This window comes from Babylonia areolata, chromosome 3, assembly GCF_041734735.1.
Source record: "Babylonia areolata isolate BAREFJ2019XMU chromosome 3, ASM4173473v1, whole genome shotgun sequence".
NCBI classification, from domain to species: Eukaryota; Metazoa; Mollusca; class Gastropoda; order Neogastropoda; family Buccinidae; genus Babylonia; species Babylonia areolata.
In genome coordinates this window covers 49,801,504-49,826,503 of record NC_134878.1, presented here as the reverse complement: position 1 = coordinate 49,826,503, position 25,000 = coordinate 49,801,504, and the positions used below count along the sequence as shown (strand labels likewise).

General features: G+C 43.9%; 2 protein-coding genes across 2 annotated transcripts in view; one reads left to right on the top strand and one right to left on the bottom strand.

Moving 5' to 3' along the window:
• LOC143280072 (glutamine synthetase-like) overlaps window positions 1-17,449 on the top strand; it is a 29,701-nt gene extending 12,252 nt beyond the window's left edge. The window contains exons 2-6 of the mRNA XM_076584577.1: window positions 7,969-8,243; window positions 9,185-9,347; window positions 13,612-13,793; window positions 14,292-14,533; window positions 14,998-17,449. Coding sequence (XP_076440692.1) covers window positions 7,969-8,243; window positions 9,185-9,347; window positions 13,612-13,793; window positions 14,292-14,533; window positions 14,998-15,319 — 1,184 coding nt within the window. The 3' untranslated portion in view covers window positions 15,320-17,449. The remainder of the gene's footprint in view (window positions 1-7,968; window positions 8,244-9,184; window positions 9,348-13,611; window positions 13,794-14,291; window positions 14,534-14,997) is intronic.
• A 3,529-nt stretch (window positions 17,450-20,978) lies between these two features.
• LOC143280362 (uncharacterized) overlaps window positions 20,979-25,000 on the bottom strand; it is a 25,642-nt gene continuing 21,620 nt past the window's right edge. The window contains exon 14 of the mRNA XM_076584998.1: window positions 20,979-21,124. Coding sequence (XP_076441113.1) covers window positions 20,979-21,124 — 146 coding nt within the window. The remainder of the gene's footprint in view (window positions 21,125-25,000) is intronic.

The window sequence follows — 25,000 nt, the reverse complement described above, 5'->3', positions numbered from 1 at the left end:
AGTAACATAAAACAATCAAAGCAGGAATGTTTTCTTTCTTTCTTTCTTTCCTTTTTAAGCGAGATGTGACTGTGATTATGCAGGCTGCATTTTGGTCTTGCAGCGGCCTCTCACAGCATGTTTTTAAGACTGTTTCACTTTCAGGTGCACGTGCAACACGGAAAAAACTAGAAACAAGAGAGGCAAGGCCTTCAAGACTCACTTGTGATAAATTAAGTCCCCTAGCATTAATTACAGAGTAATTTCCCTTTTTTACTATCTGCACCAAAACGCTTGCAAAATAAATAAAAATTCCATGCTTACCAAAAGAAGTTCCTGTTTGAACAACAAATGATAATAATGACTCCTCTTGCTGTTGTGTCAGAATAAGAGGTGAAAGTGCCAAGTTTAGAGAATACAAAAAATATAAATATAACAGTAAATGCAGTTTGCATATAATTAGCCTTCTTTTTTTAAATTTTGTTTGTGTGCCCATCCCAGAGGTGCAATATTGTTTTAAACAAGATGACTGGAAAGAACTGAATTTTTCCTATTTTTATGCCAAATTTGGTGTCAACTGACAAAGTATTTGCAGAGAAAATGTCAATGTTAAAGTTTACCACGGACACACAGACACACGGACACACACACACACACACACACACACACAGACAACCGAACACCGGGTTAAAACATAGACTCACTTTGTTTACACAAGTGAGTCAAAAATGCGCCTGGCAATGCAACTGAACTGACAGTTAATCGGTGATAAATAAAAAAAATTATAAACAACAGCTGTGGTTCGCCGTGGTATAAAAATGGAAGTGCCAGTACAAGAAAGCACTCTCTGATTGTGAGTTGGGTGCGGTACACAGGCTACAGGCTGGAGTGATGGCCTGGAGGTAACGCGTCCGCCTAGGAAGCGAGAAGAATCTGAGCGCGCTGGTTCGAATTACGGCTCAGCCACCGATACCCCCCCCCCCCCCATCCCCTCCACTAGACCTTGAGTTGTAGTCTGGACGCTAGTCATTCGGATGAGACGATAAACCGAGGTCCCGTGTGCAGCATGCACTTAGCACACGTAAAAGAACCCACGGCAACAAAAGGGTTGTTCCTGGCAAAATTATGTAGAAAAATCCACTAGTTGACAGGAAAAACAAATAAACCTTCACGCAGGAAAAAAAAAGAAGCAAAAACATGGGTGGCGCTGTAGTGTGACGACGCGCTCTTCCTGGGGAGAGCAGCCCGAATTTCACACAGAGAAATCTGTTGTGATAAAAAAGAGAAATACAGAATACAGAATACCTACATGCATCGCTTTTTGCCTAAATCAACACCATTTTACTGTGCACCCCCCTTCACCCCCAGCAGAGAAAAAAGAAAGTTTTCTCAAAATTTTTGTGAACACTGTGTATCACTCACTCTGTCTGTCTATCTGTCTCTGTCTCTCTCTTTCTGTCTCTCTCTGTACAATAAAACGAAGGTTGATGAAGGTCCAGACTGCATAAGTACATTCTTAAGTTACGATAATTATGTGTGATAAACGTTCGTGTCCAATTATGACCATCAGTGGCAACGGCTGTCCCGACTATTTTATGGGCTGGGCTTTGATTATAACTGAGTTGCTCAAATTAATACCCACTCTCTAGGTGCCAGCTGCATTGCTTGGTTCGAGCTTTTTGACAGTTACACGTGACTAAATGCCTACGTCGACCGAACTACGCCATTGGTCAGTTCCGTACTTCACACAGTTAGTAGCGGGTTACAACCATACTAGGCTCTTCCGTCCGAGCAAAGCAACTGGCTGTAGGTCTGCCGGCTAAGAGGGGTTAAGAACAGTCGGGGATGGTTGGGATGGTTCCCCAAAGCCAACTGGACCCCCCCCCTACCCCCACCAACGCCCCCCAAGCCGCAGCATTAAGAGCCAGTGCAATTTTGCCTATTTTGAGAGTCACAGTCCTTCACAGGAAAAAAGAGCGATAAATGAATTCTCACTGCAGTGGAAAAACCATTGATCATACAGCGCTCGCTATGTCGTTGGCCCAGCTGTTGGCTGATGTCAATCAATCTGATATATACCGAGCGTTGGAGCATTGAGGTAACAAACACCTCCATCTTTGACATGTTTCCCGACGAAGCCCTTGAGGCAAAAGATTGCAGATTTTTTTTTTTTTTTTTTTGAGATACATTCTTTTATGAGTGGACTGCGCGTGCCATGTTGAAATGTTTCTAACTCATCCTTTACCCTTGTTTGCCGCAAACATATTAAAAGTAATCACGAGAAGAATTATCACCACAAGCTGTCATGCACAATTGTTTGACACATCGCTGTCATTTATAATTATTGTGAATCGCTGTAGTAGGTCAAACACATGTCATTCTGTCATTTTTTGTTGTTGTTGTTGTCACTGTTCGCTGTATTTGTTTTGTCACTCTTTTCCGTCGTTTCCCACTTGAGGCCGGTATCTACAGGTATATTTTATGAGTGCACCGGACAGATAGACACGCTACAGACTGGCAATGAATAATCCACTGTTCGTTGTTATTATACTATGAAATGTGAGGGGGAAAAAAAGGGGGCGGGTATACTAAATAGTCTCTTTATCCATTGAGCTCTTTTGTGCAAAGATTGTGAGCGGGGGATAGAATTGATTCTTTCCTTTCTCTACCCACTCATCACCTTTGTCCATGGATATGGAGGGGGTATAATTCTCTCCTCTCTTTACCTGCTGATCACCTTTGTCCATAGAGATAGAGGGGGTATAATTCTTTTCTCTCTTTACCCACTCATCACCTTTGTCCAGAGATATGGAGGGGGTATAATTCTCTCCTCTCTTTACCTGCTGATCACCTTTGTCCAGAGAGATAGAGGGGGTATAATTCTCTCCTCTCTTTACCCACTCATCACCTTTGTCCAGAGAGATAGAGGGGGTATAATTCTCTCCTCTCTTTACCCACTGATCACCTTTGTTCAGAGAGACAGAGGGGGTATAATTCTCCCCTCTCTTTACCTGCTGATCACCTTTGTCCAGAGAGACAGAGGGGGTATAATTCTCCCCTCTCTTTACCTGCTGATCACCTTTGTCCAGAGAGATAGAGGCGGTATAATTCTCCCCTCTCTTTACCTGCTGATCACCTTTGTTCAGAGAGATAGAGGGGGTATAATTCTCCCCTCTCTTTACCTGCTGATCACCTTTGTCCAGAGAGACAGAGGGGGTATAATTCTCCCCTCTCTTTACCCGCTGATCACCTTTGTCCAGAGAGATAGAGGGGGTATAATTCTCCCCTCTCTTTACCTGCTGATCACCTTTGTTCAGAGAGATAGAGGGGGTATAATTCTCTCCTCTCTTTACCCGCTGATCACCTTTGTCCATAGATATGGAGGGGGTATAATTCTCTCCTCTCTTTACCCACTGATTACCTTTGTCCAGAGATATGGAGGGGATATAATTCTCTCCTCTCTTTAACCACTGTCCGCTTTGTCCATAGATATTGGAATCTCCCCTCTGTTTACCCCACTGTCCGCGTTTGTCCAGGTTCAAGAACCGTTGCTTCGGATTTCTAAGTTTTACAATTATGTAAACACATGGCCCAGAAAAAAAGCTTGCCAGCGAGGAGAGATTGTGTTTTTTTTTGTTTTTTTTTGTGTTTTGATTACAACGAGAATAATGATTATACTGATTACTATAATAAAACATCATAACAATGATAATGATATTGTAATACTAATTGTAATGATAATAACAATATATATTTTTATATAACGTTATAATACAAGCAGAAACATGCTCTAATCGCTGGGGGAAAAATCGAACTCTTTCAATGAATTGAGTGAGCTCATTCAGAGACAAATTAGAAAGATATAAAAGAGTCATAAAAAGTCAAAAGAGAGCCCAATCATTTGTGTCATTAAAGCACAATGTTCAAAACTCCGAAAGCAATATGATCACGATGCAAGAGCTCTCACGCTCCAAGCACACATTAAAAAGAAAATAATAACCCACAAAAACAAAGAAACAAACAAAAAACAAAACAAACAAAATAAGGCAAGAGTTATCACAGTAAAAAAAAAGCGCAAAAAAAAGAGCAGAAGTATGCATGTATGAAAGAAGAACAATAAAGTATTTTTTCTTATCTGCAACTTTCTTTCGGTCAGCGCTATCTTCTTCTTTTGATTTCTCCTATCCTATTTTACTCTTTCCTTCATTCAGTACGCGTTTCTTTCTTTCTTTTCTTTTTTGTTTTTTTTGTTCCTCCCTTCTTTCTTTCTTTCTTTTTTTTCCAGTTTTTGTTTGTTTTGTTTTGTTTTTGTATGCTTGTTCCTGACAGCTGCACGCTACACAAAAAAGATTATGGATAAGAATTTCCCATGACCCAAAGGAGGATGGTGGCCGAATGGTTCAGATGCTTATCTGACAGTACAATGTCCATGAGAGTCTGAGTTCGAATCCCGGTCTCGCCTAATCTCTCAAGTGTGACTGGAGACGATGAACCGAGGTCCCGTGTGCAGCACGCACTCGGCAACACGAAAAAGAACCCATGGTAAACATAAGTAACTTCTGTAAAAGAAACCCACTCGATACGTAGACTAATATTGATTGATTGATTGGTATGGATACTTATATAGGGGGATCGTCGGTCGGAGACCAAGCTCTAAGCGCTTTACAAACACGGAGTCATTTACACAGCAGACTGCCTACCTGGGTAGAGCCGACTGACGGCTCGCCATTCGTTTCCTGTGTCATTCAATCAGATTTCAGGCACGCACGCCTATACACTCAGACAAACATGTAACATTTTCATATGCATTCATGGCCTGACGAAGCGCCGTTTGGCAATGCTGCTGGTTAGGCATCTGCCTAGCATGTGTGATGTAGCGTATATTGGATTTTGGATTTGTCCGAACGCAGTGACGCCGGTCGCCTCATTGAGAAACTGAAACTGAAACTGAAACTTTCTCAGTTATGGCAGCTGCACGGACTGATTATAAGAGCGTGCCCCATATCAGCAGATAGTTTCTGCTGACTGGTAAAAACGCGAAGCTGATAGGACTCCACATGCAGTCAGTTGAGATACTTATCCGACTCTTCTCAATGTCTTCGAACAGACTGTGTGACACACCCGGCCTATTTACTTATTCACATCAACTTTCTCCACGCCTTCCATGAGGCCTCACACCTGCAGCGGCTAGCCAGAAAATAAAACCCTTTGCCTACCGAACCGTGTTTTGTGTTGCAATAGCACACACACTCACACACATACATATACACATGCAAACACACACACGCTCCAGCGTGCGCGCACACACACACACATACACACACACGCGCGCACACAGAAGAAGAATAATTTCACAACTCAGGATCAAAAAGTTACTTTCTTGGATATTTTTATTCTTCCACACACACCATCTTCCTCAGCAGTTAACCCATGGAAATATCCAAGTACATTCAATTTTTGATTCTGAGTTGTAAAATTTCTTGTGTTTGTATCCAGAGTCAGAGATCCTGTACCAAAAGCAAGCAAACAAACAGACAAACAATCAACCAACCCCCTCTGTTTGATTTTTCCTCTCATATGGTCCTTCTGTGTTCCCAGATACGTATGCGTTTTAGTCTTCTAAAAAGGTACATGTAATTTGAGCCCCTCCCCTATCCCCCCCTCCCTCCCTCTTTACCCCCTACCTCCACCGCCCCGCCCCCCCCCTACCCCCCTCACTTCTTTCTTCTTACCTTTCTTTCTTATTCATTTATTAGTTCGTTTGTTCATTTGCTTCTAAAGGCATGTCGACAACACCTGAGCAACAAAAGTAGTCTTGCGTGCCTTCTCGAGATATCGCCAGGATCCTGCTGTGTTGTTGGCGTCACCCCGCCACTCCGACCCTCCACCCTCCGCACTCACCCCGACCCGTCAACCCCCCCCCCCCGCCCCCCCCATCCCCCGGTACACTCTCCTTAACATAACATTTGTAAACACGACTTCTGTACGGAGTCACGCTTCACTGAATCCCCGAGCTTTGTTCGACGTTGTCCTATCAACCCATAACTTGAGGCTTCTGCTGACAGTACAGGCAGTGGATCGTTATTGTGTCACTCACAGGCGCATGCTTTCTAGTGCCTATAACTATTAGAACCCCCCCCTCCCCCCAGCCCCACAACCCCTCCTGCTGGGGAGTTGGGGGTCTTTCTTAGTGCATGCGGATCTAACTTTCATCACCAAATGCAAGCAATGCCAAATGAATGCGATCCACATAATTATAGAAAAGAAGCAGACATGTGCGACCATGATCGACACGTTGTCTCTTCAGTCCCTGCGTTTGAGGAACCCCGTTGGCGTTGAAGTCGTTCTTAGACGTGAGGAAGAAGACAGTGGAGGGTTCAGATATGACATATATTTTTCTGTGTTTTGTGGTCAGTGATGAACACAAAGAATGAATGGTTTCAGTTTTAGTCTTTCGGATGAGACAATAAACCGAGGTCTCGCGTGCAGCCCGGTATGCACACAGCGCACGTAAAAGAACCCTCGGCAACAAAAGGCTTATTAGTGGCAATGCTGTAGAAAAATCAACTTTTGATAGTGAAACAAATGCACTTGCAGACAGAAAAAAAGAGGGGGAAAAAAAAGGTGGCGCTGTACTATCGCGACGCGCTCTGTCTTGGGAGAGCAGCCCGAATTCCACACAGAGAAATCAGCTTTGACAGAAATTAATGAAATAAATACCATACAACACAATACATTACAATACAACACAACACAATACAACATGATACATTACAATACATTACAATACAACACAATACATTACAATACAACACACACACAAAACCCCCCCCCCAAAAAAAACAAACAACAACAACAAAAAAACGCCGGCCAAGAAATTTAATCTCCCGTCTCCCTTTTGGTACACACACACACAGACAGACACAGACACACACATACACACCCTCCACCACACACACTTTATTCAGGGTAAGTCGTTTCAAGTGGCTGAAGATCTGCTGTAACAAGTAGGCCTTTGATGTCGTGGTGTTGTCGTCATTACGGTCAGTTAATTGTCGGGAATGGAATAATGATGATGATGATGATGATGATGATGATGATGATGAATAGAAATGATAATCATAATGATGATGATACTACTGCTACTGATGATGATGATGCAGATGATGAGAAAAAGAAGAAGAAGAGAAAGAAGAAGAAGAAGAAGAAGAAGAAGAAGAAGAAGAAGAAGACATACTATGTCGGGAGCTCTGCATGGCCAGAAAGCGGGGCTCAGTCCTCTCCTTCCGAGTCTGCCATATTTGTATTTGTATTTTCTTTTTATCACAACAGATTTCTCTGTGTGAAATTCGGGCTGCTTTCCCCAGGGAGAGCGCGTCGCTACACTACAGCGCCTCCCATTTTTTTTAAAATATTTTTTTCTTGCGTGCAGTTTTATTTGTTTTTCCTATCGAAGTGGATTTTTCTACAGAATTTTGCCAGGAACAACCCTTTTGTTGCCGTGGGTTCTTTTACGTGCGCTAAGTGCATGCTGCACACGGGACCTCGGTTTATCGTCTCATCCGCCTTCCATAACCGAAGTCAGCTACCCATTCACACTTGGGTGGAGCACTGTTGGGAAAATTGGAGAAGAGTATCTTTCCCAAGGACACAACAAGCACCATGCCGAAACGGGGCCTCGAAGTGAACCCGGATCACTGGTGACATGAACACTGTTGAAGATGTCCAACGCTTAATTAACTTGATTCTGTCACGGTCCTAAACGACCACAATCATAATTCCAACAGATATTGGTGTTCCGTTTTCGTCTGTGAGTACCATGTCAAAAGTATGGAACCCCCCCGCCACCCCCCCCAGACCCCCCCACACTGTTTCCGCCTTCACCCGACCCCCCTCCCCCTCCCCCGCGCCTCCTCCGACCCCCTCCATCACCCAACCGTCCGTTTACAGAAGTGTAACCTTTTTTTTTTTTTTTAATTCTGTTTTCAGGAACTCAGTACTTGGGGTTTAACGCCGAGCCGGCGTTGTCCGTGAAGGCGTTCCAGAATTTCCCCAACGGAATAATGCGCCCTCTAGCGGGCACGGTGCGCCCCCTGGAGTGGTGCAGCGCCCCCAAGCGGCGAATAGGCGCCGTTCTGTGTCAGCTGGAGCTCGGGGAGATGGAGAAGTTTGAAGAGTGTCCGCGACAGGTGGCGCAGCGTCAAGTGGACCGACTGGCCAAGAAGGGTTTCAAGCTCAAGTCGGCCTACGAGTGTGAGTTTGATGTAAGTGTACATAGCAGTAAATCATTTTTTTTTCTAAATATTATTATATTTTATTTTATTTTATAGTTATTTCTTTTTATATAGATAGTAATGATGGAGGTAGTTATCGTTAGATTGAAACGTTGTCTGATGTACTAATTTTGTTTATAAAAAAAAGGAAAAGAAGAAGAAAAACTACTTGGTTCCCCCCCCTCCCACCCCCCCGGTGATTTATTTATATATTTAGTGTGTGTGTGTGTGTGTGTGTGTGTGTGTGTGTGTGTGTGTGTGTGTGTGTGTGTGTGTGTGTGTGTGTGTGTGTGTGTGTGTGTGTATGTATGTGTGTGTGTGTGTGTGTGTGTGTATGAATACATACAAACCCTTTGATGAATGTGTATGCTATATTTTGGTTATTTGTGAATATATTTATTTCTTTATTTATATATGTATTTAGTTTGTACAAACACAGAAAAGGTTACTGAAAGGGAGATATGTTTTGCGCGTGTCTGTGTATCTTTATCGATTTATTTCGAACCATTGAAACGATTTCAGCCCGAACTGGAGTAGTAAACACATCTTTTGAATACCATTTGAAAACGATCGATGAATTTGACTTTTGGCTTTTATTCAAGCCTTTCGAAAGTCAGGAAATTAATGGTAATACCGTGCGGATATTTATAACGGTGTAGCTTTCATTGAAAGTTTTGTTTTAACTCTTTCCATACGAACAGCGAAAGAGACGATGTTAACAGCGTTTAACCCCAATTACCATCATCAAAATATTGCAAGCGGAAGGCTCTTATACTGAAGACGTGAATGTTGACAAAGAGTACAAACAATTCTGACAACGGAAGCTAAAGGTTGGGTCATTCAGACACCCACTGGACATCCGAGGGGTCTGTGTAGAGGAGACTGAAGAGAGGACTGGCCGTACTGAGTGAGTTAATCTGTCCCACAACCAGGTGGTGAGGAGGGACAACCAGGAACCGCTGGGAGACTGCCCTGTCATCCCTTACGGCAACCTGGACCTGATGGACCGGAACCTAGACCTCCTCACGGACATGCTGAACGTGCTTCGCGCTAGCGGTGTCCGCCTGGAGTATTTCTTCCCGGAGTATCAGGCCGGTGCGTGGGTGTCGGGAAGGAGTGGTTGTGTCGTTAGTGTTGTGTTGTGTTTTTTTGTATTTGTATTTCTTTTTATCACAACAGATTTCTCTTGTGTGAAATTCGGGCTGCTCTCTCCCCAGGGAGAGCGTGTCGCTACATTACAGCACCACCCTTTTTTTGTGTGTATTTTTTCTGCGTGCAGTTTTATTTGTTTTTCCTGTCGAAGTGGATTTTTCTACAGAATTTTGCCTTTTGTTGCCGTGGGTTCTTTTACGTGCGCTGAGTGCATGCTGCACACGGGACCTCGGTTTATCGTCTCATCCGAATGACTAGCGTCCAGACCACCACTCAAGGTCTAGTGGAGGGGGAGAAAATATCGGAGGCTGAGCCGTGATTCGAACCAGCGCGCTGAGATTCTCTCGCTTCCTTGGCGGACGCGTTACCTCTAGGCCATCACTCCACTTGAGTTGTGTTGTTAGTGTCGTGTTGTGTTGTGCTGTGTTGTGTTGTTAGTGTCGTGTTGTGTTGTTAGTGTCGTGTTGTGTTGTTAGTGTTGTGTCGTGTTGTGTTATGTTGTGCTGTGTTGTGTCGTTAGTGTCGTGTTGTGTTGTTAGTGTTGTGTTGTGTCGTGTCGTGTCGTGTCGTGTCGTGTCGTGTCGTGTCGTGTTGTGTTGTGTTGTGTTGTTAGTGTTGTGTCGTGTCGTGTTGTGTTGTGTTGTGTTGTTAGTGTTGTGTTGTGTCGTGTCGTGTTGTTAGTGTTGTGTTGTGTTATGTTGTGCTGTGTTGTGTCGTTAGTGTCGTGTTGTGTTGTTAGTGTTGTGTTGTGTCGTGTCGTGTCGTGTCGTGTCGTGTCGTGTCGTGTTGTGTTGTTAGTGTTGTGTTGTTAGTGTTGTGTCGTGTCGTGTCGTGTCGTGTCGTGTCGTGTTGTGTTGTGTTGTGTTGTTAGTGTTGTGTCGTGTCGTGTCGTGTCGTGTCGTGTTGTGTTGTGTTGTTAGTGTCGTGTCGTGTCGTGTCGTGTCGTGTCGTGTCGTGTTGTGTTGTGTTGTGTTGTGTTGTGTCGTGTCGTGTCGTGTTGTGTTGTGTTGTTAGTGTTGTGTTGTGTCGTGTCGTGTTGTTAGTGTTGTGTTGTGTCGTGTCGTGTCGTGTTGTGTTGTGTTGTTAATGTCGTGTTGTGTTGTTAGTGTTGTGTTGTGTCGTGTCGTGTTGTTAGTGTTGAGTTGTGTCGTGTCGTGTCGTGTTGTGTTGTGTTGTGTTGTGTTGTTAATGTCGTGTCGTGTTGTTAGTGTTGTGTTGTGTCGTGTCGTGTCGTGTTGTGTTGTGTTGTGTTGTTAATGTCGTGTCGTGTTGTTAGTGTTGTATTGTGTCGTGACGTGTTGTTCTGGGTCAAAGGGTGTCGTGGAGCGGTGGCCCAGTGGTAATGCGGTCCGATTAGGAAGCTACGAGTGTCTACAAGTTCGAGTCCCTTTAGCGGACTAGGATGATTTTTACCACACGCTCCCCCCCCCCCCTTCCACCTCCTCCCTCCACTAGACCTTGAGTGGTTTCTGCCTGTTGGTGTTTCGGCTGAGACTTAAACAAAACAAAACAAGAACAACAACCAAAAAACAACAACCAAAAACAACAACCAAAAAAACAAACAAACAAGCAAAACAACAGCCGATATGTCTCGTGTACAGCATGCACTTTGGACACGTAATGGAACCCAAAGCAACAAAAATGTTGTCCCTGAAAAAAATTCTGCAGAAAAATCCACTTTGATAAAACAAACAAACAAACAAACAAATACACTTGCAGACACGAATCCCCCCCCCCCAACACACACACAAAAACGATATGGGTGGCACTGCAATATAGCGTCACACTCTTCCCGGGGAAGAACAGCCCGAAATACAAAGAGAAACCTGTCGTGACAAAAAAAAAAAAAAAAAAAAAAAAAAAAAAAAAGGAAGGCGTTAATACTTCTCCTTCTTCTGCATTCGTGGGCTGCAACTCCCACGTTCACTCGTATTCACGCGAGTGGGCTTATACGTGTATGACTGTTTTTACCCCGCCGTGTAGGCAGGCATACTCCGCTTTCGGGGATGTGCATGCTGGGTATGTTCTTGTTTCCATAACCCACCGAACGCTGACATGGATTACAGGAGCTTTAACGTGCGTATTTGATCTTCTGCTTGCGTATACACACGAAGGGGGTTCAGGCAATGGCAGGTCTGAACATATCTTGACCTGGGAGATCGTAAAAATCTCCACCCTTTACCCACCAGGCGCCGTCACCGTGATTCGAACCGGGACCCTCAGATTGAAAGTCCAACGCTTTAACCATTCGGCTATTGCGCCCGTCAAGGCGGTAATACAAGGGCATCCAGGAGTCATGACCTGGTGTGTGCGGCTCGGCCCCTTTAGAGTGTAAGGAGTTAAGGGCCGAAACACTTGACTGAGGGGGGGACTTCTTGTGTACTGTCCAGCTCTCACTCGAGTTTCTTATCACAATGCAATGAACCTCCTAACTTGGAGAGGAGATATGAACGATCAAGTCCAAGCTAAACGTCATTCTTTCTCCCGTCCACCCCCAACCCCTGCACACCCGCATCCGCTCTGCTTTGTCCCTTTCTCTCTTTGCCTGCCTCGCAGGCATGTATATCCATGAGCACACGCATCAGCATAATCATCATCATCATCGTCATCAGTAACATCATCATCGTCATCGTGATTAGTTGTCGTTATTGCTGCTATCATTGGTTTCAACATTTTTAATATCAAGAAACAAGGTGCAATACAGCGTTCTGCTATCATTGTTGAAGGCAATAATGTCACTGTCGTCATCGTAATTGATATGACCATTGTCATCGACATCATCGGCTTTTTGAATTTTTATTCGCCCCTTTTGGGGAATGGGAGGAAAACCAACAAATTAACCAATGTATATAGCAACAGTACAGTTAAGCAGTAATAAGTGCACATGCATATCCAAAGTAGCCACTTGTTCTCGCATTAAACACACACACACACACACACACACACACTGTCTAATATCACTTAACGTGGATATATATCAAATATAATTGCACAGACACACAGACACAGACAGACACACACACACACACACACAGACACAGACACACACACACATATATACACACACAAGGGAGAGCACGTTTCAGATTGCATGCCCCCATGAAAGCCGAAGTGATCTAATTACCTCCCTTATTGCCCACTGGTGAAGAAATCTTTAATCACGGCCTCTGTGACTTTTTTGTGAAGAATCCTTTAATTACGTCCCTTCTGTCTTGAGGTAATGAATCATATAATTACGTCCCTTATTTCTTTGTGGTGAAGAATTCTTTAGTTACGTCCTCCACATCTTAGTGGCGAAGAATCCTGGATTCAAGGCACTCATATCTTTGTGGTGAAGACCCCTGCAATAATAAATCTTTATATTATGATGGGGTGGAAACATAACCCCTTGAAATGCCAGGTAGAAAAAAAGGAAAAGAAAAAGAAACCCACTCTTCCAATGATCACCACCAACATACCGATTCAAGATACTTACCATAGTCCACCAGCAATGAGTATAGTTCTACTGGGTTAGGTAGTCACCAAACAGATAGCTGTCGAGTCGAACGAAGTTAGAAATAATGATAGGTGGTGTAGAATTATCATTTAGTTTTAAACGGCCCAGCGTTCACGTTTTTATTTATTTATTTATCTTTTATTCATTTGTCGAGTTTAACGAACGTATCGCTTGCGTTCTTATAAAGGACATGTTATCCAGGGCCTGGGTCTTGGACAGGTGGAGGGCTTTTCATTGTTGGAGAGGGTGGAATCCTGAGGCTGGACAATGAGCCAAAGTGAACATGCATGTGTGTGACGGGCGCAATAACCGAGTGGTTAAAGCGTTGGACTTTCAATCTGAGGGTCCCGGGTTCGAATCTCGGTAACGGGGCGCCTGGTGGGTAAAAGGTGGAGATTTTTTTTCCGATCTCCCAGGTCAACATACGTGCAGACATGTTTGTGCCTGAACCTCCTTCGCGTGTATACGCAAGCAGAAGATCAATTACGAACGTTAAAGATCCTGTAATCCATGTCAGCGTTCGGTGGGTTGTGGAAACAAGAACATACTCAGCATGCACACCCCCGAAAACGGAGTATGGCTGCCTACAAGACGGGGGTAAAAACGGTCATACACGTAAAAGCCCACTCGTGTACATACGAGGGAACGTGGGAGTTGCAGCCCACGAACGAAGAAGAAGAAGAAGAAGAAGAAGAAGACATGTGTGTGCAGGTCAGTACGAGGCGTCCATGCAGCCCCAGTGGGGGGTGGGCAGTGCCGATGACGCCTTCATGTTCCGCTACGGGGTCAGGTCGTACTGCTATCGTCAGGGCCTGCAGGCTACCTTCATGCCCATCCCCTACCCCAACTTCTGTTCCGCCGGGCTCCACTTCAACCACTCCCTCTGGTCACAGGTCAGTTTGTCGCCAGTGTCGTCATCACACTGCAGCAGCAGCAGCAGCAGCCCGCCTCGTGTTTATTAGAGGCATTAATTGTTGTAATTCTTTGTATATATGTGGGAAGGAGGAATAATAACAAACCAAACCAAACAAAAAAAACAAAAACAAACCAAACCAAAAACAAAACAAACAAAAAAGAAACCCCCAAAACAAACAACAAAACAAACAAAAGCCGAAACGGGGCCTTAGAGGATGTGTATTATCATCATGTGTGCCATTACCTTGGTGGGGTCAGTGTTTGCTACTATTAACAGAATGCTTGTTTTCGTTGATGCCGCATCTGCTGCTGTTAAAGCTGTCACTGCCATCGTAGTTGCTATCATCGTTGAATTTGGCACACACACACACACACACACACACACACACACACACACACACACACACACACACACACAAACACACACACACACACAGAGTGTCTGAGCTGTTCTGTACCCCTTGGTCTGTGAGCAGGACGGCCACAACGTGTTCCACGACCCAACAGACCCCCTGAAGCTGTCGACCACCGCTCGTCACTGGATAGCAGGCCTGCTGGAGCATGCCCCCGCCCTCACCGCCCTCTGCTGCCCCACCCTCAACTGCTACCGACGCCTGGGACGCGGATTTGCTCCAGGGCCCATCTACTGGAACATTGACGATCGTCTGTGCACGTTCCGTGCCAAGATCACTGGAGGAAACGTCTATCTGGAAAACAGGTGGGCTTTCGGCAAGAAAATAAATGTATATACCCAAGCCGATCGATTGCTCGATCGAGTTGCATAAATAATTGTTGTTGTTGTTTTCAGGCAAACTGACGATATTTCAGGCAACTGACAGAATGAACTTGATGATGTGCAGAGTGCATTTTGACCAGAACTGACAGAACGAAGTTGGTGATGTGCAGAGTGCACTTTGACCAGAACTGACAGAATGAACTTGGTGATGTGCAGAGTGCACTTTGACCAGAACTGACGGAATGAACCTCGTGATGTGCAGAATGCACCTTGACCAGAACTGACGGAATGAGCCTCGTGATGTGCAGAGTGCACTTTGACCAGAACTGACGGAATGAACCTCGTGATGTGCAGAGTGCACTTTGACCAGAACTGACGGAATGAGCCTCGTGATGTGCAGAGTGCACTTTGACCAGAACTGACGGAATGAACCTCGTGATGTGCAGAGTGCCGTCCTCTGCCGGCAACCCCTACCTGGTCCTGGCGGCCACTATCGCTGCAGGGCTGGACGGGGTGCACAGACAGCTGGCCTGGCCCAGCCCGGGTTGCCCCGAGTCACAGGAGGAAGTCCGACGTCTGCCCGGCAGTCTGGCGGATGCCCTGGAGGCCCTGGAGAAGGACGAGGTGCTGATAGAGGCCCTGGGGGGCAAGGTGGTGGAGTACTTCCTGGCCGTGAAGCAGGACATCGAGATCAAGCATTTCCAGGCGTTCACAGCCGATGATGTGGAACTGGTTAAACAGCGCGAATATTACATGGCAGTCATGTAAACGGATTGTTTGTTTTATTTTATCTCGTTTTGTTTTATTTCATCTTATTTTGTTTCTTTTTTTTTTCTTTTTTAAGAAGAAGCTTAATATAATGAGCTGGACATCGGATGGGGTGAAGCACACATGAAAACTGACAGAAAAGAAACCGAACCTCATGAAGAACCATTCCTATCACTGAAAAATCACCTCAGCTAAAAGACCACTCAACAGTCAGACCAGACGGGGTTTGGAGCTTCAACAGTTTTTACGAGTCGCTGAATCTTTTTTTTCTGAATTTCTTTTTTCAGAGTACGTTTTACGACAGACAGCTTAAGTAATTCAAAATATTCAAATTTGCTTCTTTGTACAGGCTTATGGACTCATGTATTTAGTATCATTGTCTATGCACTGGAAGACGTATCTGTGCACTGTGATATTGATGTTAGTGTTGGTATTACGTAAATGAGAAACACTTTCTTGCTTCTCTGTACCTACATAATATATTTGTGTGCACCAGAAAGCCTTATCTACAAAAGGTATTGCTGTTAGTGTTTGTATTATATGGATGATTTGAAAGAAACGCAAAGCTTGATTCTATGTATGTTCAAGTGTATTTTGTTTGCACTGGAAGGCCGTATTCGCGAAAATATATCAGTAATTCTGCTGACATCAATAGCGTCCTCCTTCTTCGGAATATATCAGATAAAATATGATTCTGATCACATTTTGTTATAGCAAAGACGAGTCATGCTGCGCAAAAACAAACTGATATATTTTCTAAATTTTTATTTCTACATTCGAGGCTACGTTATATACCACACTTATGACAAGAACACTATTCGGTGGAGTCTGTTTTTCTTCAACGTAATCGCGAAATAACTTCGGACGCGAGGTTTCTGTCTTTAGAGGCAAAGAAATATGATCATGTTTCGTCTCTGCTTCGAACACTCCACTGGCTCTCTGTTGAAGCATGCATCCAGTTTGATCTGTTCTTTGTCATTACTTCTTCCCCAGCCGACATTTCTGATCTTTCTGTCTGTTCCCCCTTTTCGACAGTTCTGTTCATCCGCTGACCAGACCACCACACCTTGTGCATTCCGAGGAACCAGACAAGGAGAGAAGGCACTGTCCCCTTCCCCCTGCACACAAAGTGTGGAACTTACTGCTCTGTAACATTCCCATCAACAAATCTGCAGCTGTACCCAAGAAAAGCATTTTAGACACTCCTGCCCTACATATCTCCACAAAGTCACAATAACCACCACGCCCACAGGAGGAGTCGGTTATATGTTGAAGTTCTAATCCAGTGTTCACCAGTGAGGCCTTCTTTCGGACTGGTGTTATGTCCTGGGGAAAGGCACTTCACTCTGATTTTGCTCACCCCATCCAGGGATGAATGGGTACCCGACTTCAGCTGGGGAAGGCTAAAATGGCGAAAGGAGAGGGTTGATTCCCCCCCCCCCCCACCACCAACCCCCACCCCCCTCCACCCCCACTCCCTATCCCCTATTACAACCTCCCCTCACTTCCTATGCGGAGCCCAAGACACAGTTAACTGCCCTCAATGGCTGGAAAATGCTGCAGGACCTTTAACCTTTAACCACGCCAATTTTCATAACACTTCTTTATCAGGCACGCGCGCACACTCACATAATACTCATGTATTGACAGCGCAATCGCTGACAATTTTTTTCCATCCTTGCATATTTTTTTCTCTGCTTTGCGTGTTCAGGTGAATGTTTTTCTGGCAACTGTTTATCTTAAAAAAAAAAAAAAAAATCAGGCTGATTGATCATGAACTGCATTTTGATTCCTTTGTAATGTTAACCAAATGAGTGATTGGTGTGTGCTGGGTATAGGTCGGGGGTTAAGGTAATATAATCACGATGTACTTTTTATGGATGATCTGTTCACTTCATGTGAATACTCATTTTTATTGGAAGCAGTATTTTGTATGTTTTTCGCAGTTTTACCAACAACAACAACAAACAACATCCATTGGTTATCTTTATAGCATTATTGTAAAGTGTGGTGAATATTATGGTTTAGGACCGCCCGGGGAAACCACGGGGCTCACCAAGACCTCCGTTTGCTATTGATGATCATGACCCACTTTTACAGGAGCGTAATTAAAAGTGTATAAGCTACCTATCTCAGTGATTGTCTGTGCTGTAGAGTTTCTGTCGATGACACAAACGGAACACACAAAAAAGTCCCAGGGAGTGAATGATCTGGACATTTCTTTGTCAGTACACCGTACATATACACACACTATCTGGACATTTCTTTGTCAGTACACCGTACATATACACACACTATCTGGACATTTCTTTGTCAGCACACCGTACATATACACACTATCTGGACATTTTTTTGTCAGCACACCGTACATATACATACACTATCTGGACATTTTTTTTTTTTGTCAGCACACCGTGCATATACACACACTATTTATATACTTAATTCGAACGGAATTTTTACTTTCCCCTCCGCTAGACCTTGACGAGTGTTGGTATCGGTGCTAATCATTCGGATGATGAGACGATAAACGGAGGTGCCGCCGCGTGCAGCATGCAATTATTGCACGTAAAAGAACCCCGGCCACGTCAACAAAAGGGTTCTTTAGGAAAATCTGCTGCGATGCTCCGCTCGAATTTCAGACTCATAAATGTGTTATGACATTGCTAAATACATTATATTACAATACAATACAATATAATACAATACACAACCCCACCGCGACACACACACACACACGCACATACACACACAAGCAAAGTTACACACACAGGGGCACACTTATACAAACACGCCTAACCCACACACATGAACACAAAATCAAGCACGCATAAATATATATGCACACACATCCATTCAAACACATACACAAAAGGAAATGCACTGCGGCACACACGCACACACGCACGCGCGAGCGTGCGTACGCACGCACGCAAGCACACACCACACCCACACACACATGCACACGCGCAGGCACAAACATACAAACACGAAGAAAAGCTCAAACAAACCCCACCGCACTACACACGTCTCTCTATACTCCTGCCTATCTTTTTGTTTTCTCTCATATTCACACACACACGCACATGCACACACACACAACACACGCACTCTCGCGTTGTGTGATTTTGTATCATTTGAACAGTTGAAAGACTTTCTCCACTTATTAGAATGTTTCTTCTGATTTTGTTTTCACGTCCTGTTTATAAGCAGAGCGTAGAACGTCACGGATTGTGGACATTAAGCATCGCCTGTAAGCAGAAGAAGAAGAAGAAGAAGAAGCAGCAGCAGCAGCAGCAGCACCACCACCACCACCACCACCACTACCACCAACAACAACAACAGTTCATTGATTAGGCCTTCATTCTATATCCAACAGTGACAAAGTCAGTGTGGAACCTTCCTTCTGTTAAATCGTAAATTTATGTATTTGATGCTAAGAAACAGAAACATCAGCATTTGTAATTTCATCGTCATTATTTTATTATTGATAGATAATAGAAAAAGAAGAAGAGGGAACGGCATAAATAACAATAGCAACAATTGCACACAACAGGAAAGGAATTGACGGTCATTTTCAATGTCATTGTTTTCATCTACTGTAGTACCAGGTGCCATCATTTTATCAGTAATTGTAGTTTGTTTCGAAGACGAAAGAAACGTGGCTTTAGGTGTAGTTTTCACTTCGCTATTTAGTAAGAAAAAAACATATCCAAATCAAGAAAGGAAAAATATGGGGTGATGGACTCGGAATCAAATGATTTTTGATTATAATGGCAATTGCCTCTTAACGGGGGAAGACTACTATGACATTGTATATCAATACAAAAAGATTATTTGTGATATATAAGCATTCCTCCTTCAAAACCGTTTCTACAGAACAGAATTTGACAAACAATTGAGAGAGAGAGAGAGAGAGAGAGAGAGAGAGAGAGACTTTGACACTTTATTGTCATTACCTGTAAGGGTCTATGAGAGAGAGAGAGAGAGAGAGAGAGAGAGAGAGAGAGAGAGAGAGAGAGGACTGACATAGAAAGATTACTATGACTCTCTGCTTTGTCATCAAGAGATTTGGTCTTGTCTCGCAAGGCTACAACATGCAGTGTCAGTATGTTTTTGTTTTTTTCTAATTGAAAAAGCAACAACTCAGTCTTTTACATCATATAAAAGATAATAGAATCAAGGGTCTCACAGCCTTCCACACGGCAATGAATTCATATCCATTGTGTCCAGGGATCGGCACAGTACAGGTAGGCGGGGCCCAATCCTCTCCTTCCACCGTTCCAATCTTCCCCAGACCCAAGTCAGGCACTCCGTTCCCACCTAGGTGGGGTTGAAGAAAATCAGAGAAAAGTGCCTTCCCCAGGGACATAACACCATGCAGAAACGGGGCCTCTCTGACATCGTTGCTCTCTGACAATGTGAACAGGGAAAGGAGCTCAGAAGATTAGTGTATATCAGTCCGTGTATACATGCGTGCGTAAGCTGGTGCGTGCGTGCGTGTTTGTGTGTGTGTGTGTGTGTGTGTGTGTGTGTGTGTGTGTGTGTGTGTGTGTGTGTTGTTGTTACCGTCTACACCGAGTGTCCGTACCGATTTTCTTTCTTCTTTTTTTTTCTTTCTTTTTTTTCTTTCCTTTTTCATCTTTTGTGCGTGTGAGTGGGTGTGTGTGTTTGTGTGTGAGGGAGGGCATGGTGTAAAGAGGCTTCCAGCTTATCCAGTTACCCTCAATAAAACATTTGTCCAATTGAAAAAAAAATGTCCATTTGTCAATTGTCCAATTGATCATTGGTGATCACTGAATCAGAAATCCAACGCGCTAAGCAACTCTGCCACGGTGACACATAACAATTTGATTGTACATAAATATACTTTTTTTTTTTCGAATGAACAAAGAGTACAATTTAACGATGAAATGTTAACACCTGATTCCCGAGGGGGAAAAAAGAAAAAAAAAGAAAAAAAAGAAAAGAGAAGAAAGTGGTGTTTGAAGTCATAAATCAGTATCCAAAACAAGCAGCCCCCAAACTGAGAAGTCTGGAGATTAACCACTCTAGATTAAATGTGTGAAATGCCAGTCTTCCAGAGCTATTTCCTTTCTCTTTGATAATCTTATCAGTGACGTCACCAATAACATGTCTATGGCAATCAAGGGGTTTCAACAGGTTTACAGGTGAATATACATATTTTACACGAGCTGTGGCGAAAAATGTCAATCACTCTGACGGTAAAAGAGTACAAAAGGATCACAGGAAACATGACTACAAACTCATATCATAGTACACAGAATGAGAGAGAGAGAGAGAGAGAGAGAGAGAGAGGGGGGGCGAAGGGGGGTAGAAGGGAGAGAGAGGGATAGAAAGAGAGGGAGAGAGGAAGGAGATAGAAGGGAGAAAGAGAGAGGAGAGAGAGGGGAGAGAGTGAGGGAGGAGAGATAGAAGGGAGAGAGAGAGGGGTGAGAGAGAGGGGTGAGAGAGAGGGAGAGAGAGAGAAGCACTAATGTATCTGTCAGTCTCTTGGTCAGCTCAGGCTTTGGTGTTGCCTGTAGCGCTGCAGTCTGGCACCATGTCCAGCCGGGAAGAAGAAGAAGAAGATGGAGGAGGAGGAACATGAAGACGAAGATGAATCACAATTATATCTTCTATCAGTCTCTTGGTCAGCTCAGGCCTTGGTGTTGCCTGCAGGGCTGCGGTCTGGCACCATGTCCAGCAGGTCAGTGTGGCTGTGCACGTGAGCCTTGGCCTCCTCAAACAGCCGGTCCACGTGCTCCTGGGGCGTGCACCCCACCCGGAAATAGGAAATCACACCTGGACGATAAATCAGGGGGGGGGGGGGGGGGGGGGAGAAGAAGATACGTCAGCAGGTGAAAACCACACCTGGAATGGGTTGCATGCAATGCAATGAGCGATCTTTTAGCAACGATAAGTTTGCCAAGCGTCAGGAAGGTTCCTTACTCCACGTCAGTTCCACAGACTTAAGAACATTCCTAAACGTTGAGCAGACTTAGCGCTGCACCAAAGAACGTTCATGTAACCCATCCCTGGACAATAAAGAGGTGAAAACCACACTTGGACAATAAATAAGGAAAAAAACAACAGGTGAAAACCCACACCTGGGGAATGAATAAGGAAATAAAACAACAGCAGGTGGAAACCCACACCTGGGGAATAAATAAGGGAAAAAAAACCAACAGGTGAAAACCCACACCTGGGGAATAAATAAGGGAAAAACCCAACAACAACAGGTGAAAACCCACACCTGGGGAATAAATAAGGAAAAAACAACAACAGGTGAAAATCACACCCGGACAATGAACAGCACGTTGGGTTTATGCGTTGATCAGGCATCTACTTCCTTTTCTCAGCAGATGTCGTGCAGTGCATGTGGATCAATCCGCAAGCGAAAACACCTCCTTGAAACTGAAACTGAAACTTTGAGTTTCCAGAAAGAAAATGATCAACTGGCGAAGGACATAATATTATCATTTCTTAACACTTTGAAAACTGAATGACAACGTAGATGATGTACCAGGAAAGTGTGTTTTGATTCATATATCTCCCCCCCCCCACCTCCCCCTCCCCATTTTTTTTCTTTTTTCATTTTTGCTTTTTGTTTATTTTGTTCTCAGTCAGAGACAGTGGCTACCAGTCAAGGCTGGTTAATTAATGTTCTGCTCTGACCAGCGGCGAACAACGTTTGCACTCTTTCCAAGTACCTCAAAACAAGGTGAATGAATGATAGATAGCTGTGACCATGAGTGGCGAATAATGTTTGCATATTTTCCAAGTACCTCAAAACAAGGTGAATGAATATTAAAACAACGTTCTCCTATGGTATATGCTTAATGATCAACTGTCTGTATTTACCTAATTTGATAAGATTTGATTTGACTTGGTTTCATCTGGACTTTTCCTCCGACATGCGTATACGCATAAAGGCGTGTTTTTTTTGTTTTGTTTTTTTAATCAGTTTGGTCAAGGTGGACACATTTTCATCATGTGTAACAGTGCAGTTTTATAACATATAATAGACATTATACCTAGCATCGGCACAGAGTTATGGACACTTTGCTTAGCTAACGTAATGTGAAAAGAACACAACCCATACATTGTTTTCTGAAAACAAAACCAAACAAAACCAAAAACAACAACAACAAAAAACAAACAAAAAAAAAAAAACCCCAAAAAAAACAAACAACAAAAACACACACACAAAACCCCCCAAAACAAACAACAACAACAACAACAACAACAAAACAAACAAAAAAACCCCAAAACAAACCCAACAACAAAAAACAAACAAACAAACAAAAAACATATGGAGTATCTTATGTATGAACACATTTCCTCTAGTTTTCCAAACGTGACTATATAAAACACCTATTTCACAGTCATGTTAAACATTATTACTGCAGACACGTAAGTGCACACGAATACACACATACATATATTATTTACATACTCGCATACTTACACATTCACATACATCTGTTCTTCAAGTATAAATATATATCATTGAGCCTTCGTTATTGTTGTGCATTTTGATCTTTCATCCTATTTTGTTATGGATTATTGTTTTCAAGAAGTTTTATGTATGGACACCATTTTCTCGTAAATACATCGCTTAACATTCCCATTGAATGCATATATCATTCTACTGTATAATTATTTCATAAATCATTTAGAAAGTGCTCTGTACATGGTTTAACGCATAAAGGTTTAGTCAAAGGTCCCGCGGCAGTTTGCGGCCGTAATAATAATAATAATAATGGATGCTTATATAGCACACTATCCAGAAATCTGCTCTAGGTGCTTTACAAAAACGCTTTTGGTAACATAAAACATTACGTCTATGTTACATACACACATCAAAATGTGACTGCACATACACACACACACACGCGCGCACACACACACACACACAAACCACAAACACACACACACACACACACACACACACACACACACACACTGCATACATACAGTTTAACATAGATGTGTATCTAACAGATACCCTAACACATACGCACACATAGGCAGGCACAAACTTACATAAACACACGCACACACAATACACATTCATATACATGCATGTAGTTATGTACACATACATATGTATACACACATAGTCAAGCACAGCTAACGCAAAGGAAGTGGACCTGCCACAATTGAACTTATTGCTGAGGGAAAAGGTGAGTTTTGAGACGAGATTTAACTCACTCAGTACGGCCAGTCCTCTCTTCTCCTCTACACAGACCCCTCGGATGTCCAGTGGGTGTCTGAATGACCCAACCTTTAGCTTCCGTCGTCAGAACTGTGGTATTCTTTGTCAACATTCACCTCTTCAGTATAAGAGCGTTCCGCTTGCAATATTTGATGATGGCAATTGGGGTGAAACGCTGTTAACGTCGTCTCTTTCGCCGTTCGTATGGAGAGAGTTAAAAGATGCGAGGGAATCAGAATGACGGAGGTTATCAGGGAGCTTGTTCCACAACCCTAATCACGCCGTAGGGACATTGAATTCATAATTATGACTGTGTCTTGGACTAGGCATGGGAAGGCAGGACCTAGTCTTGTCCTTCCGCTGTTTTAACCTTTTCAGAACCCCAGTCAGGTTGGAATGAAGAAACTCGGAGTAAAGTACCTTCCTCTTTTTCTTTCCGTTACACGGCCAGCATCGACTTGCCGATGGCTCTGTCGTGGTTCATGCATGCTGGGTATTTTCGTGTCACCATAACCCACCGAACACTGACATGGGTTACAGGATCTTTAACGTGCGTATTTGATCTTCTGCGTACGTATACACACGAAGGGGGTTCAGGCACTAGCAGGTCTGCACATATGTTGACCTGGGAGATCGGAAAAAAAGATCTCCACCCTTTACCCACCAGGAGCCGTTACCGTGATTCGAACCCGGGACCCTCAGATTGAAAGTCCAACTCTTTAACCACTCGGCTATTGCGCCCGTCGTTCCCCTAGAACACAACACCACGGAGTAAAGTGCCTTCCCCCAGAACACAACACCACACAGTAAAGTGCCTTCCCCTAGAACACAACACCACACAGTAAAGTGCCTTCCCCCAGAACACAACACCACACAGTAAAGTGCCTTCCCCTAGAACACAACACCACACAGTAAAGTGCCTTCCCCCAGAACACAACACCACACAGTAAAGTGCCTTCCCCCAGAACACAACACCACACAGTAAAGTGCCTTCCCCTAGAACACAACACCACACAGTAAAGTGCCTTCCCCTAGAACACAACACCACACAGTAAAGTGCCTTCCCCCAGAACACAACACCACACAGTAAAGTGCCTTCCCCCAGAACACAACACCACACAGTAAAGTGCCTTCCCCCAGAACACAACACCACACAGTAAAGTGCCTTCCCCTAGAACACAACACCACACAGTAAAGTGCCTTCCCCTAGAACACAACACCACACAGTAAAGTGCCTTCCCCTAGAACACAACACCACACAGTAAAGTGCCTTCCCCCAGAACACAACACCACACAGTAAAGTGCCTTCCCCCAGAACACAACACCACACAGTAAAGTGCCTTCCCCTAGAACACAACACCACACAGTAAAGTGCCTTCCCCTAGAACACAACACCACACAGTAAAGTGCCTTCCCCCAGAACACAACACCACACAGTAAAGTGCCTTCCCCCAGAACAC